Source organism: Octopus bimaculoides, chromosome 3, assembly GCF_001194135.2.
Source record: "Octopus bimaculoides isolate UCB-OBI-ISO-001 chromosome 3, ASM119413v2, whole genome shotgun sequence".
NCBI classification, from domain to species: domain Eukaryota; kingdom Metazoa; phylum Mollusca; class Cephalopoda; order Octopoda; family Octopodidae; genus Octopus; species Octopus bimaculoides.
Window position 1 is genome coordinate 11,282,245 of NC_068983.1, and position 18,148 is coordinate 11,300,392.

General features: G+C 33.9%; 1 protein-coding gene across 1 annotated transcript in view; it reads left to right on the top strand.

Moving 5' to 3' along the window:
* The window catches only part of LOC106877485 (intermembrane lipid transfer protein VPS13D), a 177,964-nt gene that overhangs the window by 135,142 nt on the left and 24,674 nt on the right, over positions 1 to 18,148 (top strand). The window contains exons 62-71 of the mRNA XM_052966707.1: positions 128 to 200; positions 473 to 629; positions 871 to 967; positions 2,660 to 2,881; positions 4,297 to 4,366; positions 5,955 to 6,121; positions 9,373 to 9,594; positions 9,832 to 9,990; positions 10,349 to 10,375; positions 16,730 to 16,855. Coding sequence (XP_052822667.1) covers positions 128 to 200; positions 473 to 629; positions 871 to 967; positions 2,660 to 2,881; positions 4,297 to 4,366; positions 5,955 to 6,121; positions 9,373 to 9,594; positions 9,832 to 9,990; positions 10,349 to 10,375; positions 16,730 to 16,855 — 1,320 coding nt within the window. The remainder of the gene's footprint in view (positions 1 to 127; positions 201 to 472; positions 630 to 870; positions 968 to 2,659; positions 2,882 to 4,296; positions 4,367 to 5,954; positions 6,122 to 9,372; positions 9,595 to 9,831; positions 9,991 to 10,348; positions 10,376 to 16,729; positions 16,856 to 18,148) is intronic.

Here is an 18,148-nt window from a genome sequence, read left to right on the forward strand (position 1 = left end):
TCTCTCTCTCTCTCTCTCTCTCTCTCTCTCTCTCTCTCTCTCTCTCTCTCTCTCTCTCTCTCTCTCTCTCTCTCTCTCTTTTCTACATTCCCTTTTTGCTCTAATATATTAACATTGACATTAACAGATTCCAGTGCAGTATCAGCAAGCTGGAGTTACCAATCCATTACTAAAGCAATACATTAAACCAATAACATCATGTAAGTTGCACTTCTTGTGATGATAAAAGAGAATTTAATTGCATTCAATAATTCTTTCTTTTTGTAAAGGTAAATAGAAAACAATATAAACTTCAGTTAATCAAAAGGAATTTAAAAAGACTGAGTGTAGTTTGACATTGTTATTTAATAGAGGATGATAATTTTAAGATCCAATGACTGAATTATTGAGTAACAGAATTTTATGGTATTTCAGATTCGCTTCATTGCAAACCTTATACTTGCCATTGCTTTTTGTCTTTCTGCATCCATAGTGCCATATGCATGGGATGAACCTATTCTAAATCCATATATTACTCTTGGAATCTCCGGAGGAACAAGTGCAACATATAACATGAACAAACCTGGTGAAGGAGAACAGCTTTGTTATCAGAACTTCATCTTCTTAGCTGCTACTGCTACATTCAATGGGTAAGTTGATTATTTAGTCTTATGCATGACAAGAACCATTTGATGGTTTAAGCTATGTAAAAGACACAACATGGTTATCTCTACAACTAATTCACATGCATACTGCATTGATAGATGAGTTTAAATATATTTTGATGTGTATGCATTAGATGATCACAAAAGCTGTATCCATACACATGTATGGCTTTCATCACTGTTTTGTCATACTATGCCTTTATTGTATTTACAATTCTATTTCCAGAGATGCCCATCTCAAGAGTCCAGCCAGTCATCCTGATTGCAACAACAGAGAGTTAGTTCTTGATGCAATTAGCACTCGGATAGTGTTTAAGAGAAAAGTTAGTTGACTTTCTTTTAATGAGCTTTTTTTTAACATTTTGTTTTCCTTAATTTTATTCCAATATTAAGTGTAATTAATTTATAACTTTGCAGGTCCATGTCTACTGGAATGTTTTTGTAATAACTACCAAAAATCATTATCCTCATTGTAAATTGTTTAATAGTGAATTAAAGGAGATTTTAGTTAATTTTCTCGTGATACCTGGACTCAGCAGACCAGCAATTATCTGTACTTTTTGTATAATGAAACAGGTGAGATACAAACTCCCTCTTGGATAACATGCTAAATGTGTCACAGATAACTTTCTCACAAATACCTTGTGTTTCTCAGCTTTGTCAACTGAGGCAGTGTATTACTGAGGAACAACAAAATATCCACTGCAGGATATAAACTTACAAGCTGTTATCTTATTCCTGTGGCCATATCTTACTTGAGCTCTTCACTCCTTATGGAGCAAAGGCCATTGATGACGTTTCTCAACTCTGAGCTGTTTTTCTGCTTCTCTCCTCTTTCAGGTTTTGTTGGTTTTGAATTGTCATTGATGCTTCCATAACTTCACTTTTTTCTAAGTAGGGATGTTCACCCTACACAAATCCACTTTTACTTCTGGGTAAAGGTAGTGCATATTAGTCTAGCCTCTGTCTTTTGACCTATTCAGCATGTTAGTCCTTTATCTTTTGACCTGTCCAGCATGCAGCATGGGTGGCCCTATCAGAAGCTCATACTCTTCTGGTATGTGAGGCACTCAAGCCACTGTGCTGCAGTAAGGCTTAAACTGTGTGATGGATGTATGAAAGAGAGTGGGTGTATATTAAAAACATTTTGATTTTGCCACATGCAGCAAAGTTTGAGAACATTTTGTGTGTTTCTGTTTAGTCTAGATAGCATTTTGAGGGTTGTTTGAATATTCTAAAAGTGCTTAAAGTCTTTACTGCATTGCTATCTTTTTATGGAAAGAATTTGCTCTTTTGTTTTATTACTATTTCCAGATTAAATTAATTAGTTTAATAACACTTAAACTAGAAGTTATATTTTGTTGAATAATTTTGAGACTTTAATCCTTTGGATACCAACTCATCTGAGACTACCCTTGCTTCTCTGATACAAACTTTCTAATTTAAAGGGATCTGAATTTAGACCTTTCATGAAAATTCTATATGCACCAAAGACTATACTGACAAAGTTATTATTTCAATGAATTCTTCATAATTTTCAAAATAAATTGAAATAAAAGTAGTGTATTCCATTAGGAATATGTTAACCAAAAAACATTGATGTTTTGTATTTGCTTTTATTATTTTAGAATAGAAATTTAGAAATTGTTGTGAAGTTTTGGGCAAATGCTTTTAAGGATCTATGATCAAAGACATTCCAACCATGACCATCCTATCTTTTGATTTTCAGACATAGTATCATCTAGGAATATTTTATCTAATCTACCCTTCCTTTTTTAAAAAAAACAATAGTATTATTCAACTGTGATTTGGCTGCTATTTTTAGAGACTTGGGTGACCACTTAGAGGGCCTCTTGCTGCTTTATAGTACTTATTTTTCTATTAGGTAGATGATAATGTTTAGTGTAAGGGAACACCTGAATAATGTGATTATTCAGCAGCCAAGTTTTTTTTGTTTTTTTTTGCTCTAAATTTTCTTTTATGCTTTAACATTTTCTTCTTCTTCTTACCACAAGGAACTTGGCAAACGATCTCAACTATGGCGTATGACAGGTGAAGGAATGCTCGAGAATGAAGGTTCAGCCCCTCCTCAGGAGCCTGGGAAAGTAACTGGCAATGTATTAGGGCTTGTTTTGGACATATCTGACATTGCCCCTCAACCTGGTAAATGTGTACCACTCATCCTTAGAAAACCTGATGAGCGCAGACGAACAACACAATTATGGAAGTTCACTCGTGTAAGTTGTCTTCATTATAGCACGTCTTATAACATACCTCTTGACCTGTATCATAGTGCAGCAGTAAGTTCTCAGCAAATAGTTTCTTTTTTTTTATGTATTTGCAAGTTCTGAAAGGAGGGGTGCCTTTGACCTTTGCTGGCCCTCCTAAAGTGGTGAGATTGATACCATTAATTTTCCTTTCTGACTATTGTAAGTAAACATTTGCAAGAAGAATACAAACATCATTATCATTGTTTAATGTCCACTTTCCATTTTGGCAGGGAGCTGTCCAGACTCCAACTGTTTGTTGTGGCATGGTTTTTATGCGCTGGATGCCCTTCCTAATACCAACCACTTAACAGAGTGTTCTGGGTGCATTTTACGTGCCACTGGCATGGGTGTGTTTGCGCAGCATTGGCACAAGTGCTTTTTAAGTGGCCCCAGCACTTAAACAGGGGGAAAATTTCAGAGAGTTCATATGAATAAGGAAAGCATTTCAGAGAGCCGATGTTCTGGGAGAGAAAGACCAAGCTTAATGATTAGTTGTAAGGCATGATGGGGGTAGTGGGGACAGAACAACAGTGATGAGAAGAGAAGCATAAACCCAGTCAACTCCAAGGACTCCGACTCTCATCCTGTTTGTTTTAAGTTTTTTTCCTTTTCAAATACATATATTTTCCCTTTCTACTCTTTGTACAATTTTTTTTGCTGCTAGTTATGATGTTAAATGATGAGGAGAAAAGATCAACAGATTATTTTGGTGAAAATATTGAATTTTTTTTTTTTTATTTTTTTTAATAGATATTTCTTGTCACAAAGACAGATTTGTTTTTAACTATAATTGATAGAAAAATTGATGAATGCCATTTTATAGAGTACTGAAATTGTTTAACCCTTTCGTTAACAACCTGGCCAAAACCAGCTCTGGCTCTGTAGTGCAAATGTCTTGTTTTCATAAGTTTTGCATTAAAATATACCAATTTATATTCCTAACACTAGCTTAATGATAACTAAGTTATTTTCCTAAATTCTTTGTTATATTTAAAATAATTGAAAGAAACACAGAGCATCTCAAAATAAATACAGTAACAAAAGGGTTAAAGTCAGAAAGATTTCTAAAAATCTATATATATATATTTTGATGCTGTAGCATAGATTTGGCTACAAACTAATTTCAAGCTATTAACTCAAGAAAAAGAAAACTAACGAGAAATTGTGAAGTGTTCAATTTAAGATACTATCAATTGAGCCAGAATGCCAAAATTCCATTTCTTGTGACAAGAATTGTCATACTTTATTCCAGTCTTTGTTTGAATAAATTTTTGAAAGTTTTCTGCTAAATATCCTGTTACATTTAGCAACTTTTTTTGTATGTTGGTGGAAGCACATAACAAAAAAATTAGGATTTGTTTCTTTTTCTTTTTTCATTTTAGAATGGTTTGTTAACATGTGCCAATGGAACAATGTGTGTGCAAGCTGTTGATACCAATGCACTACAACATGGTAAGTCAAAATTTCTTATTTTGATTTTTCCATATTTTCTGAGTTTTGTCTTTATGTGAAAGTATGAGATAACAGGCCATCTGAAAATATCTAATCATCATAGTCATCATTCGATGTCTATTTTCCATGTTGGCATGGGTTAGACTGTTTGACAGTAGCTGGAGAGCTGCCCAGACTCCATTTTGTCTGTTTTGGCATGGTGTGTGTGGCTGGATGTCCTTCCTACTGCCAACCACTTAACAAAGTGTACTGGGTGCTTTTAATGTGGCACTGTTGAAAGGAACACTTTAGAAACGAAATAATGTTAATATATATCTCAGTTGCCTCTCATCTAACATAGTTTGTTAGCTTCAGATACATAATGTATTGAAACCTCATCCTCATTTAACATTCTCACATGGCATCAGCACCAGTGGGATCACCATGTAACTTGCAGGGTGAAGACTTCTCAACTGGAAGAAGGACTGGAACTACAAGAAGTGGCTTTGTGCTAGAAGTCTCAATCCTTTGTTGTTTCCTCTTTGAGGTTCAACATCCTGTGATCATTTTTCACCACTTTGTTCCATGTCTTTCTAGGTCTACCTCTTCCACAAGTCCCCTCCGCACTAGAGGTCAGCAGTTCCTTATGCAGCTGTCCTCATCCATACACATCACATGACCATACCAGCACTGTCTTCTCTCTTGCTCACTGCATCTGATGCCTCTTATATCCAATTTTTCTTTTAAAACGCTTACACACTCTTATACATGCACACTAACATTGCACATCCAGCAGAGCATGCTGGCTTCATTTCTTTTGAGCCTATACATGTCCTCTGCAGTCACAGCCCACATTTCACTGCCTGTAGCATAACTGTCTGAACACAGGCATCATACAATCTGCCTTTCACTCTGAGGGAGAAGCCCTTTGTTACTAACAAAGTAGTAGCTCTCTGAACTTTGCTCAACCCATTCTTATTTTAGTAGCTACACTTTCAGTGCATCCCCCTCCACTGCTAACTCGGTTGCCTAGGTAAGCAAAGCTTAAAGTATATTTCTGTTTCTAATAAGTTTCCTTGTGGCATTTAATTTTATGAGTTTTCAAGAGAACTTATTCAGGTATTGTAATTTTGCAAATTGTATTGGTATTATTTGTATATTTCCACAATATATTATTACAAAAGTGGAGAACAAATGATTTTGATCTGTCAGAAGAGATAATATTTAATGAAATAGGTAAATTGGTACAATATTTTTTTTCTAAAGCTTGTTTCCTTAGAAAAGAAAAAATATTTAAGCATGCAATTTTATTTTAAGTTCTAAATTTTTTTTAAACCATCTTCTGAATTACTTTGATACAGCAATTCTGAGTGAGTCAGTATTCTTGTATCAACTTGAGATGGCCAGTATCTTCAAATAATATTTTTTTAAATAGTAAATATAATGAACATAGTAATTATTTTTATTTTAGGTATTAATAAACCTTGACAAGGCCAGACATAGCTACTTGTTGTGTATATTTACTTGTTGAAAATATTTCATTCAATTGTTTCTGGTCATTTCTTTAAAAAATCTAATAAATCCCACTCTTAAATTTCTTTTTTTAAAGATGCTATAACTCTACTTGGCCCAATACCTTCTCCAACATTGAAGAGTGTCCCTTTTCACATGCAAATTTCTCGTCAGAAACAACGACCCGGTTCTGGTTTCATTAGTGTCACAGTTCTCATGGATGGACCTGTCAGAGTTTTACATATTTCTGATATTCAGAAAACAGTAAGTCTTCACTACATTTATTTCATATCCTTTAATTTTGATTCACAGGATTAATTCAAAGCTACAGTCATCAGTTGTGTGTCAAATTGAAAAAGAAAAGTCATCACCATCTTATGCCTGCCTTCTATTTTGTTGAGAAAGATTAGCTGTGATTGCTCTCAAAATATTGAAGTCTCAAACCAGATTCAGGACCAAATTATTGCTGCAGTTTCATTATTCTAGCATGATTTTTGCCACTAAAGCTGCTGAATCATCCTTTTATTGCATGGGTGATATCAATCTAAGTTCTCTAGCATTTAAAGGAGATATGGAATGAATTGAAGAACCATTTTGGGAACTTATCTATTCTTTTGTCATGATCCCTTGGACTCATAAAGTTGAAGTGGAAACCTGTTTTCATCGTATATAAGTAACTGAAAGTACAACCTTCATCACTGTCTGTCGCAGGGTTAACTTCTCTATTATTACTGGAACTTTGGATTGGAGCAACAGGAAATGAAGTGTTTTGTTCAAAGACCTAATGCACCACCAGTCCAGAAATCAAAGCACAATCTTCCAATTGAGAATGAAGTACCTTAACCATCAAACCACACACCTTCACCTTTAGATATTTTAGCTATTGTATGATCTGGAAAAGTTCTGATATAAAAAGTGAAAATGACAAGTGCTGAATAACTCTTGTATTCAATCTCTAAGTTGTGAATGGGAAAAAAAAATGAGGAATCATACAGGCAATTCTGTTGGTAACATTCAACTTGATTCAATACAGAGAAATGATATAAATCCCAAATAATGTGATGATATCTGAGAGAATAATTGCTTGACTGTTTTCTAATCAGAGAAATCCATCAATAGAAAATTATCCCTTTTGATTTTAATACAGGAGATGGCAATCTTTTAGGTAAGGTACATTAGAATACTTTCAAGTGCCATTTTGTGGATAATGGACTTTGATATTTATACCTTGCAATGCAATGAAACAAACATTTGTGCAATGCATGAACATTGTCTATCTTTCATGGATTGGATTATCAAGAGTGTAGTGTCTTTGTCAGCAACATCAGTGTTGTACATAGGAAACTATGACCTGTCAAATCATTGACAAGAAAAGTCTAGCATGCTCATTTATTTATTTATTTATTTATTTATTTATTTATACCAGGCTTAGTCAGAGGCAGAAGGAGAGTCTTCATAACCTTTTGTAGAGCACAGCTGTGCAGTTTAGTTAACTTCTCAACTACAAGATTTTAGGTTCAATCCTGCTGCACAGTAGCATGAGCAAGTATGTTGTGTCACAATCTCACATCAACAAGTGTCTTGTGAGAGAAATTGGATAAATGGAAACTGTGCAGACATCTTTCGGAAGGACTGTTCTTTGATAACAGTTTTAATCTGTTGCCCAGTTCAATACCACCAGTTGACCCTAAGGTGGTTTTAAAGGAGTCTGTTCTGTTGCCTGCATTCAGATGAAGTCTCTGGTCTAAGGATAACTTCCTCTGTTCCTCTGAAGCGGTGAGCTGTAATTTTCTAATCTCGTTTTTATCCTTTAATGATAATGTTTGTCATTGTGTAGACTTCTTATAACTTGCTACAACTGTTGTTATTGGTGATTCAAAATTATTTAAATGTATATGTATTTATAAACTTGAAATCTCTTCACCAAATTTTCTGTGTGTAAGTTAAGTGATTACTCAAAGCTTATTGAAACTTAATATGTCTGGGAAATCATAGATTTTTCATAACCATCTGGAACTTATATTCAGAAGCATTTCTGTCTCTCAAAACTCTCCTTCTCCTTTCTTTTCTCTTCCCCCCCCCCTCTCTCTCTTCAGTGCAACCACTTGACTCTCGTTTATTCACTTACTCATTCACCTCTTCTAACTTAACTAAGAAATCATATTTTATTCTCAGACCTGTTTTGGAATTGAATTTCTTTTGTTTAAGAAGAATGTATCCAATATTTGTCAGCTAGAAAGCACTTTAATATGCTTTTGATCATATTCCTGACAAAAATAACTTTATTACTGGCTGCCTTTGTCTTGTTGGTACTATAGAATGAGGAAAGTTTCAGAAATTTTCGAGATTTTGATTGGAATTTCTTTGTTTAGAATTGTTGAGGATTATTGGTAAGAATGTGTCTGGAAAGAAGACAATGTTAAAAAGAGACGCTTACCAAAGTCCTGGGGGTGGATTTGGTTGATGGAAACTGTGTGTATTCAAATATTTTTTTGCAATCATATGGAATATTTTAAGTTTATATATTATATACATCTATATGCATATTAAGGGTTACTATTAATGATGTTTGGCATCAGTTCATCCCTAATTGAGCAAACCAAACCATACTGTTGCTTATGTTTTTATTTTTTGTTTTTTAGTTTTTCTCCCTACATAGTGTATCTAGGACTACATAGTCCACTAATTAATTCATTAAAAATATAAGTTGTAATCACAGTGATGCTAAAATTGTATGTCTATTAAAAAACAGTATGCTGTACATTTTGGGCATGCCATGTAGTGATGCATTATTAATTAATTAATTAGTTAATTAATATATGTTGTCACTGTATGCAGTGTTATGCCAATTAGATTAGCCAGTTTAGCTGAGTCCTGTTTTGTATACGCTATAAATAGCTATATACCACTAATCTCTCTGTGGGCCAAAAATGGCTATTCTTTCTCTAAGAAGACAAAGTAGCCCAATCATTCTCACTTCTTTTGTTCACAGGAAGATAAAAACCTATGGGATAACCACTTTGTTTACTTTTCCATAACCAGGCTAAAATCGTGTTTATAAAATTACATTTTCCACTCTCCCCTTCCCTTTTTAAGATGGTAGTATGTGATTTGAAGGAGAATTGGTTGCTATTTCTAGCAGATGGAGAGACCATGTAGTGACTCACTTGATGCCATTGATTACATTATGGGTAGTGTTGGTAATGATGAATTGAAGTGTGTGAATGGTGATCATGGTGGTGGCAGCAGGTTGATCTAAAGACCTTTTAATAAGATTAATCACATTTGCGATGGCAAAATATTCAAAGTTCAATAAATCTTTTTTAAGCTCATACATTTGAATGCTTACTTTTATTTATTTGCAAGCTATTTTCAATTTTTACTTAGAGACTTCTTTTATGTTTCAACATTTATTTCTTTACTTTCTTCATATTTTTAAAAATTTTATTTTACTATTTATTTATGGCAATTCTAATGTTAATCTTTTAATAACCACCTTTTGCTACCTTCACCAGTTCCATGGTGTTGGCTGTATGTGCTTTTCTTCAACTCCATGCAGTACACAGTGCCACATGAGTAACAGCAGAGAAACCTTTCAGGTTGTAACTCTCTTTGTAAGCCTATTGTCTGCCATGGCTGTTTTTTTTTGTTTGTTTTTTTTTTATTGGACATTTCCATCAACACTTTCAAAATTTTTTTCCTCTTTCATTGTACATTCTTGCTTGTTAAATTATTTTATCTCTTAGGAAGAAAGAACCATTTTTGAGATAGAAAAAAAAAAATATTAAATTTTTTTTTTTAGATCAGGTTGTATTTAAAATGTATTGGAATTTTCCATATTTTCAATTTTAGCCTCTTAACTGCCTTTTTTTAAATGCACATTGAATGCAGCAGCTATTTTCACTTAAACTTTTAACAATTTGGGTTTTGTTTATCTTTTTATTACTTTATCGTTTATTATTGTTCCATTTTAGCCTTTATATTTTGGCTCATTCTCTTTTTATATTGTGTGGACATATTTCATATACTGTATATTCTATGTTGTTTGTGTTCTGATGTGGAAAGCAAACTACAAACATATCCTGGCTCTCTTTCTATTTGCAAAATCTATGGATATCTGTGGTGGTGAAGTTGTAATGTTTGCTGTGATGCACAAGCTAAAATAAATAATTTTTATCTTATCACTGAAGTTAAGCAATATTACGATGCTTGGAGCAATGACCTAACTTATTCCAGATTTTATCTCGATACTGTAAACTGACTTCTACTAAACAGTTTGGAATGGAGAAGAATGTTGCAAAGCATATTACTTAAACAAACTACAAAGTTACCTTTCATCCATTTTGGGGTCGATAAAATAAAATATCTGTCAAGTACTAGGATCAGTTTAATTGACTAACTCCCACCTTACAAAACTTCAGGCCTTGTGTCTATATTAGGAACATTATTATTGTTCAGCAGACTTATTTTAATTGCATGCTTTTCTTACAGTTTCGAGCACAACTCTATGCATCTTGGGTATGTTCTGCTTTAATTTTGTGTATTTCTATTGTATTGAAATTATTCTCTGTAGTATATGTGCACTTCCTAGTACTACTGGTTTCTATGTTGTGTATATATATAGACATAACTAAATATTGCAATATATCCTGTCCAGTGACAAACTATTTCTCTCTTTCTCACCAATTATTATAACACTACTACTACTACTACTACTACTACTACTACTACTACTAATAATAATAATAATAATAATAATAATAATAATAATAATAATAATAATATCTTGAAAGAGTATATTTAAAGTCACATTAGTTTTTATTCCAAACCTAGACACCTTTTATGTCTTTGGTTTTGCTTCAGTAGCATAGTATTTTGTAAGAGTGGATTTAGCTTGTATTTTTAGCAGAACAAGCAACTACCTAGAGGTTTCTTATATTGGCCTACATTGTCCATTCAGTGGTTATAATCCAATGTCCTTCCTTTTTTTAAAGATGGTAGGTTATAATAGTAGGGAAAGTTGAATTGTTTTTAGAAGATCAAGTAACTATGTATAGGTTCTTTAGACTCACAGACCCCATTTGATTTTATTCATAGCTAAATTGACTTGATGTGCCTTCCTTTATACTTCTCATCAATTTGAAATTTTTTACTTTACCTGTCACCTCTCAACATCATTTTCCTCAAATTCTTTATCCTTTTTTCACACTTGTCTACCTTACAAGAGATTCAAGGTAACGGCAAAAGTCATTAACACAGACATCCTCCAACATCTTTAATCTCTGTATCTCTCTCTCCTTAGCAACCACCAATCTTGTTTTCATTAAGTCATATCCACTAGTGACCTGCTTTTCTATATCCCTTACTAGTGGGTATTTGCCTTTGAGAAATTTGACAAAAGCAATCTTACCACTCTTGATATGAGCAAAGCTTTCAACCATGTCCACCACGTGAATCTCATGGAAACTGTCCACCTATGGGTTCCACCTTCTATCAACTTCAGTGTACCCAAAGAGTCAGTTTTATCTTCCACTCTCTTTCATCTATACATCAATGACTTACCATCACATCCAACAACACCCATTCTTACACAGATGACAAACACCCTTCATTCTTCCCTAACCTTCACTCACAACCTTGATCCTCTACACCAAACCCTCTCTGTCTCCCTAAGCAGAGACCTTAAAAGCATGTTCCAGTGGGGATATACCAATCTTGTCTCTTTCTACAACAAAATAGTCAAAATGTTATTTCCATCAAGAAAACACCATTGTACTCTTTGCCTTGATCATGACCAGCACATGACTAAAAACCTTACACTTGTTCCAAATATTGAGTGCATCACAACATCTGGCCCTTCCCTTGAGGGTCAAAAAATGCTTCATCTGCCAACAACTATCGATACTCTACAAAGCTCATATGAGGCCCACAATGGAGTATTGCCCTCACATCTGGAACCCTAGATTGCATCCAGAAAATGGCCACCTGACAGATGGGCATAAAGGTAATCGTATATATTCTCCAGCCTCTGGCCCACAAGCATGCTTCCTTCTTTACCCTTTGTTTTGCTACTATAATGATCTTTTTTTTTCTTCTGGGTTGGCTAGACTCTTGCTACTGCCACTCAAACATTCTCAACTCATTTGTCTCTCCTCCTTCATCACTCTTGTGTGTCAAACCTCCCAATCACTACATGTTATAACCATTGATTCCTGAACATTACACTTCTGAAATTCATGTTACTTTAAATATTCAAAAGGAACAGTAATGGCAATGACCTCATTTGTTTAGGAGGACCTGCAAAGGCCATTGGCACTTCTCCTTTCCCTTAGACCCAGCAATTACAAAAAGAAAATAAAAAAAAGGAAAAAATGTGAGGTGCTCCTCATTTCTGCCAACTTATTGCTTCTTCATCTTTATGTTACTCTTGACTCTAGAATTGCTTTGCAATATTTAACATGATCACACCTTCTTAGTTCAAATCCTGCTGAGATCAGCTTTGCCTCTCATCCTTCAATGATAAGTGCCAGTCAAATACTGGAGTCCAATTAATCAACTCTCTCCACCTCCTACAAATGTGTGGCCTTGTGCTTATATAAGAAATCATTGTTGTTGTTGTTTCTTGTGGTCCATTATATTCACAGTGATTCCTCATAGTATCTGTACTTAACTTCTTGTGTATCATGTGATTATCAAATGTCTCATATTGCATCCTGATTGTAGCCTGCTAGTTTGTTAATGAGGGCAAGATCAGTTGGTCAGAGATCTCTTTAAATGCATTCAAGCTTCACTTCACTGCTTGCTATCCAAAAACATTTATATTTTCTGTGTGTCATGCTTCTTTTTCATGATTGGCATGTTTTGACTTTTCTTGTTTCGTTTTCATGCATCCTTTTTATGCACACCACATACACTTATTTTTCATTTCCATATTACTTGCTTCAAATGTTTATTCCCAAAGTAAAACATTTACTCAGTACTTACATTCAGCTTTTCAGTACAATTTCTGTTTCTGCTCTCTTGCTTAATTTTCAAATGTTTGTTTATTTGATTAGACTGAACTTCCATTTGTTAAATACATTTTCACTCTTTCCTTCTTTAAAAATAATCTTTTATGTGTTTATATCTAGTCTAAACTGCATTGTATGCTAAACAATCTGAAGTGAGATTGAAAACAATACTAACTTAGCTTAAAATGTTATATACAGTATATATATATTAATTACAGTTAATCATACACCATTTTGTATTATAAAAATTTATATTAACTAGTATTACTGGTACTAAATGACCGACAAAGTATCTTGTGGATATTTTGTCAGCCATATAGCAGAAACAGTTTGCATTACCTGATGAAACACTCCACAGTTTATTGTTAACATAAGGATTCAATAAGCGATAGATAAATGGTCAGTTAGATAAACTGGGTCAGTTTTACTTTTCTATCAGAAATTGGTGTCTATAATGTCTAATATCATTTATATTAATATCTTAACAGTTGATTTGTTAGTTTATTAACTACTTAACTATACTAACAGCACTTCTGTTAAGGATTATGTGAACAATAAATCATACTAAATGTTGACTAATTTTAACATATTCATAATTTATGATATATATATATATATATATATATATATATATATATATATATATATATATATATATATATATAAGCAACAAGGATATTCAAGGTTAACGCAGTACGATCATACTGCATTAGCCTTGAATATCCTTGTTGCTTATTTTGATTTTTAATCACCTTATTTTGGAATTGTTTGGATAATTCCATACTTAATTCTGGTGCCTAAACTGAAATACCATATTCACCTTGAATCAAAATTTTGTATACATATATATATATATATAACTTATCATAAATATTGTGTTTGTTTCCTAGGGAAGTCATCATTCTGTTGTTTCACCATGTCTGAGTGACAGTGCTGGTTTCACTTTTCCGCAGGCTGGAGAGACATTTGCTACTCTTTTTTTCCCCAACTAGGTTCATGTGGGGAAAATGAACATATCACAGCTTCACCAAAAATACATATATTGCTTTACTTAGAATTTAATTAGACTTGTCTCATTCAAAATAGTTCCCCACCACTGTTGATATACCACTCCTCAAATTTTTTTTCCAATTTTGGAATGTGTTCTGGAATATGCTTTCAGTGGTAGTGTGCAGCGAAGAGTGAATTTTTTCTTGATTTTTTCTGTTACCTGGAGTCAATGACCTTTCAGGGCTAATTTCAACTTTGTGAACAAAAATGGTCATAGAAGCCAAGTCCAGAGAAGAGGAATGCAGAGAAGTGCCTCATGCTTTGCCTAAATGTCACAGATAGAGAATAATGCATGATCAAGTGTGCCGTTGTAATGTAACCTGTTTTGTTTGTCCATGTCTCAGGCCTCTTCCTTCCCACTGCCTCTCTCAAAAATCTCAAAACATCCAGTTAAAATTCTTTATTAATTGTACAACTGCAAGGAACAAATTCATGAATAACATCCTTAGGACCAAAACCAGTTTCATATTTGAATGGCTCGGAACAGCAATAATTGAAGCTATTGTGACAATTGCCTCTTCGTTTCATCATCATAACCCTACACCCATATTTCTTCTCTTTATGACACTTTACAGAAAGTTTTCTCCGACATAAAAAAAAACAAAGAAACAGCTCCTGAGTGACTGTAACACGGTTCTCTTTTTGTTCATTTGTCAGCAAAAGCAACACAAAATTTTGCAACATCATGCATATTCAGTTTTTCTTTTCAAAATCATACGACACAAACCTTTACAGATGCCTACTTCTTTGGAAACTTCACTGACAATTGGGTGACAATTTTCATGGGTCACAGCACATGCTTTCACAGTGTGGTTGTTGTCTGTTGTTATATAACTTCATTCAGGTTTGAGATTATCTTCTACTCATGACATTGTATATGTCTCACACAACGCTCCACCCAGGGCCGTCATAACATTGTATATGTCTCACACAACGCTCTTCCCAGAGCCGTCATAACATTAGAAAAGTCTTAGTTAAAGGTTTTCACAATTTGAAACAGTATTTTGCACAAAAACATTGCTCTTCTAAACCTTTTATTGTTCACCTTAAACTGCCAAGCACACTAAGCCTACATTCACTGTAATACATGTAGGTCAGTGACTAACTAATGTGGTGTGCATTGGCTATGATTAAACAAAAGGTGAAGGTCATTCATATACATCATTGCAGTTTCAAGGATGCTACACTGGCTAGTTAGTGTACTGGTTTAAAAGTTTGATTTCTTTTACAGACAATATGCTATACATAGATTTTTTTTTTGTCTTCTCTTGTCTCGGTTCAAACTCTGCTATGGATCAGCTTTATTTATCTTCCCTTTTGAATCAATTAAATGGTGTTTATACTCCAAGCGTTATTTTAATTTTTGGTTGGGCAGTTTAGAGGACTGAGTAGTAACTTTTACTCCTAGATTACATCTTACTTTTGAAATAACTGAAATTAGCCATAGTTATTAAAAACGCTTCTTTTAAATTTTTTTTTAGCATTTTTAAGACTAAAACTTCATATGAATTATTATTTTAGGTTGAAGTTTCTATAAAAGATAAATTATTAAATTTATTTATGCATCTTGGTCCAAGTTGTACACATCCATGGAATGAATTTTCACTCTACAGCTACTCCTATTTTGAATCATTTTTATATTTGAAAATCTTCCTTTTTTATATTTATTTCTTTTATTATGTACATGAAGATTCACACTTGACTGCAATACATATTTTTTGAAGTTAGTTTACAGGTATATTCCTGGCCTGATGTAAATTTTCCTTAATAAACTTACAGTTGTCGTCTTATTTGAAATATTTAGGCATGCATTGTTCTTCATTTTGCGAACTAGTAGAGAATTGTTTTGATGCATTTTGCTCAGGAATGAATTTTTCAAAATGTCTACCAAATACCAATATGGTCTAATGTTTTTCAAAGTTCATTTATCTGATAGAAACCGGATTTCTTACCATCAGTTAGTTCTCTGTGACATTTTTATTCATCATATCATCATTACATCAATCGACTTCTTTGTGACTATTTTACCTAAATCAAACCTATAAAACGCATAGAAGTGTCAAGCCCCATCTCCATTATTTTCTTTTTGGCTTGATTTTTTTTTTTTTGGTGGTGGTGGTGGTGGTGGGGGTGCATTTCAAATATTATTTCTGATTTCTCTACAGTAATTTTTAGACAAATTAATTTAATAAGAGACCAGTGAAACCATATAGCTCATAATGTATTTTTGCAATGTCATTTTTACAAAGTTGTTAGTGTGAGTTAGGAGTGAGATATCTTTAGGAATTGTAGTATTAGCTGATATGACTGGCATTATTTGAAAATACCTTAGTTGGAAATAATATTTGTATGCTTTGTTCATTATAGAGTGAGAAAAACAAACTCAATACTTAGTTGTCTCATTTATTGCACATGAGAAACTTTTTTATCTTGGGAGCTGTCTGAAAATGAAAGGTTAAAGGTGTGAGATTTATACTAAGTGAAGTGGTTAAAAGTTGGCTTAAATGAGCTTTATACCCTGTACCTTTGTTTATATTTTGATAACCTTATTATTTGCTTGTCCTAAAGGCATTTTTTTTCTCAAAATTATATCCAAAAGCTGAGAAAGTTTTTATAGAGAGAAAGAAACCCGGAGCTGTATGCATCATAACTTGCATGTCAGCAACTAATTAACTTTAGTCAGTATCTTTTCTAATGAGCTGTCACTCTGCATCCTAATTGCATTGCAAGCTCACTTCTTCGTTTGTGTTTTTTAGTCTCGTGCTCTCACTATTTCTTACTTTTGGAATGTGTTGTCATTCTTTTGTTGTAGCCCAAACATCTGTGGTATGCTCCAGGCCTGAGGCCAGGGGCAGATAAGGTACTCCATTGCCTTACCAGGTGTGGCTATTACAGCAATGCCTTGTGTGCACAATCACATTCACTTAGCCATTTTCAGGTGAGTTTAATAACATTCTTTTTAAATAAGCCAAATTATATCATCATCAGTATCATCATCATCATCATCATCATCATCATCATTATTAAGATTCCACCAAGTTTGACTTTGCCTGTCATTCTTTCGGGGTCAATAAAATAAGTACCAGTTAAACACTGGGGTAGACGTAATCGACTCGTCCTCTCCCCCAAAATTTCTGTCCCTGTGGCAAAATTTGAAATCATTATTATTATCATTATTATTATTATTATTAAGGCAGCAAGTTGGCAGAACCATTAGCATGCCAAGTGAAATGCTTAGCAGCATTTCATCTGTCCTTAGGTTCTGAGTTCAAATTCCACTGAGTTCAAATTCCACTGAGGTCAACTTTGCCTTTCATCATTTCAAGGTCAATAGATTAAGTACCAGTGAAACACTGGGGTTGATGTAATCGACTAGTACCCTCCCCCAAAATTTCAGGCCTTGTGCCTTTAGTAGAAAGAATTATCATTAAGGGTGGTGGATTGGTGGAATCTGTAGAGTATCAGACAAAAATGCTTATGGTATTTAGTTACAATTCCTTACATTCTGAGTTCAAATACCATTGGGGTCAATTTTACTTTTTATCTTTCTGCAATTGATAAAATTGAGTACCAGTAACATACTGGTGTTGATGGTATTGACCTACACCCCTGTCCCTGTAAAACTGCTGGCCTTGTGCCAAAATTAGAAATAATTTTTGAGTAGCCAGTTGGCAGAATTGTTAGTGCATCAGACAAGGATTTGCAATATCTCTTCCAGCTCTTTTTGTTCTGAGTTCAAATTCTATCAAGGTCAACTTTGCTTTCCATCCTTTCAGGCTAGATAAAATAAAGTACCAGTCATGTACGAGTGTCAATGTAATTGACTTACATCTTTTCCCATAAAATTACTGGCCTTGCTCCAAAATTCAAAACATTATTAAGGATGGTGGATTGGCAGAACCAGTAACATCTCAGATAAAAATGCATTCTTCATCCAGTTTCACTTGCAAAATATTTAGCTTTTTGCCTCTTTTACTTGTTTCAGTCATTTGACTGAGGCCATACTGGAGCACCGCCTTTAGTCGAGCAAATCGACCCCAGGACTTATTCTTTGTAAGCCTAGTATTTATTCTATCGTTCTCTTTTTGCCGAACTGCTAAGTTACGAGGACGTAAACACACCAGCATCGGTTGTCAAGTGATGGTGGGGGGACAAACACACACACACAAATACACATATACATATATACGATGGGCTTCTTTCAGTTTCCGTCTACCAAATCCACTCACAA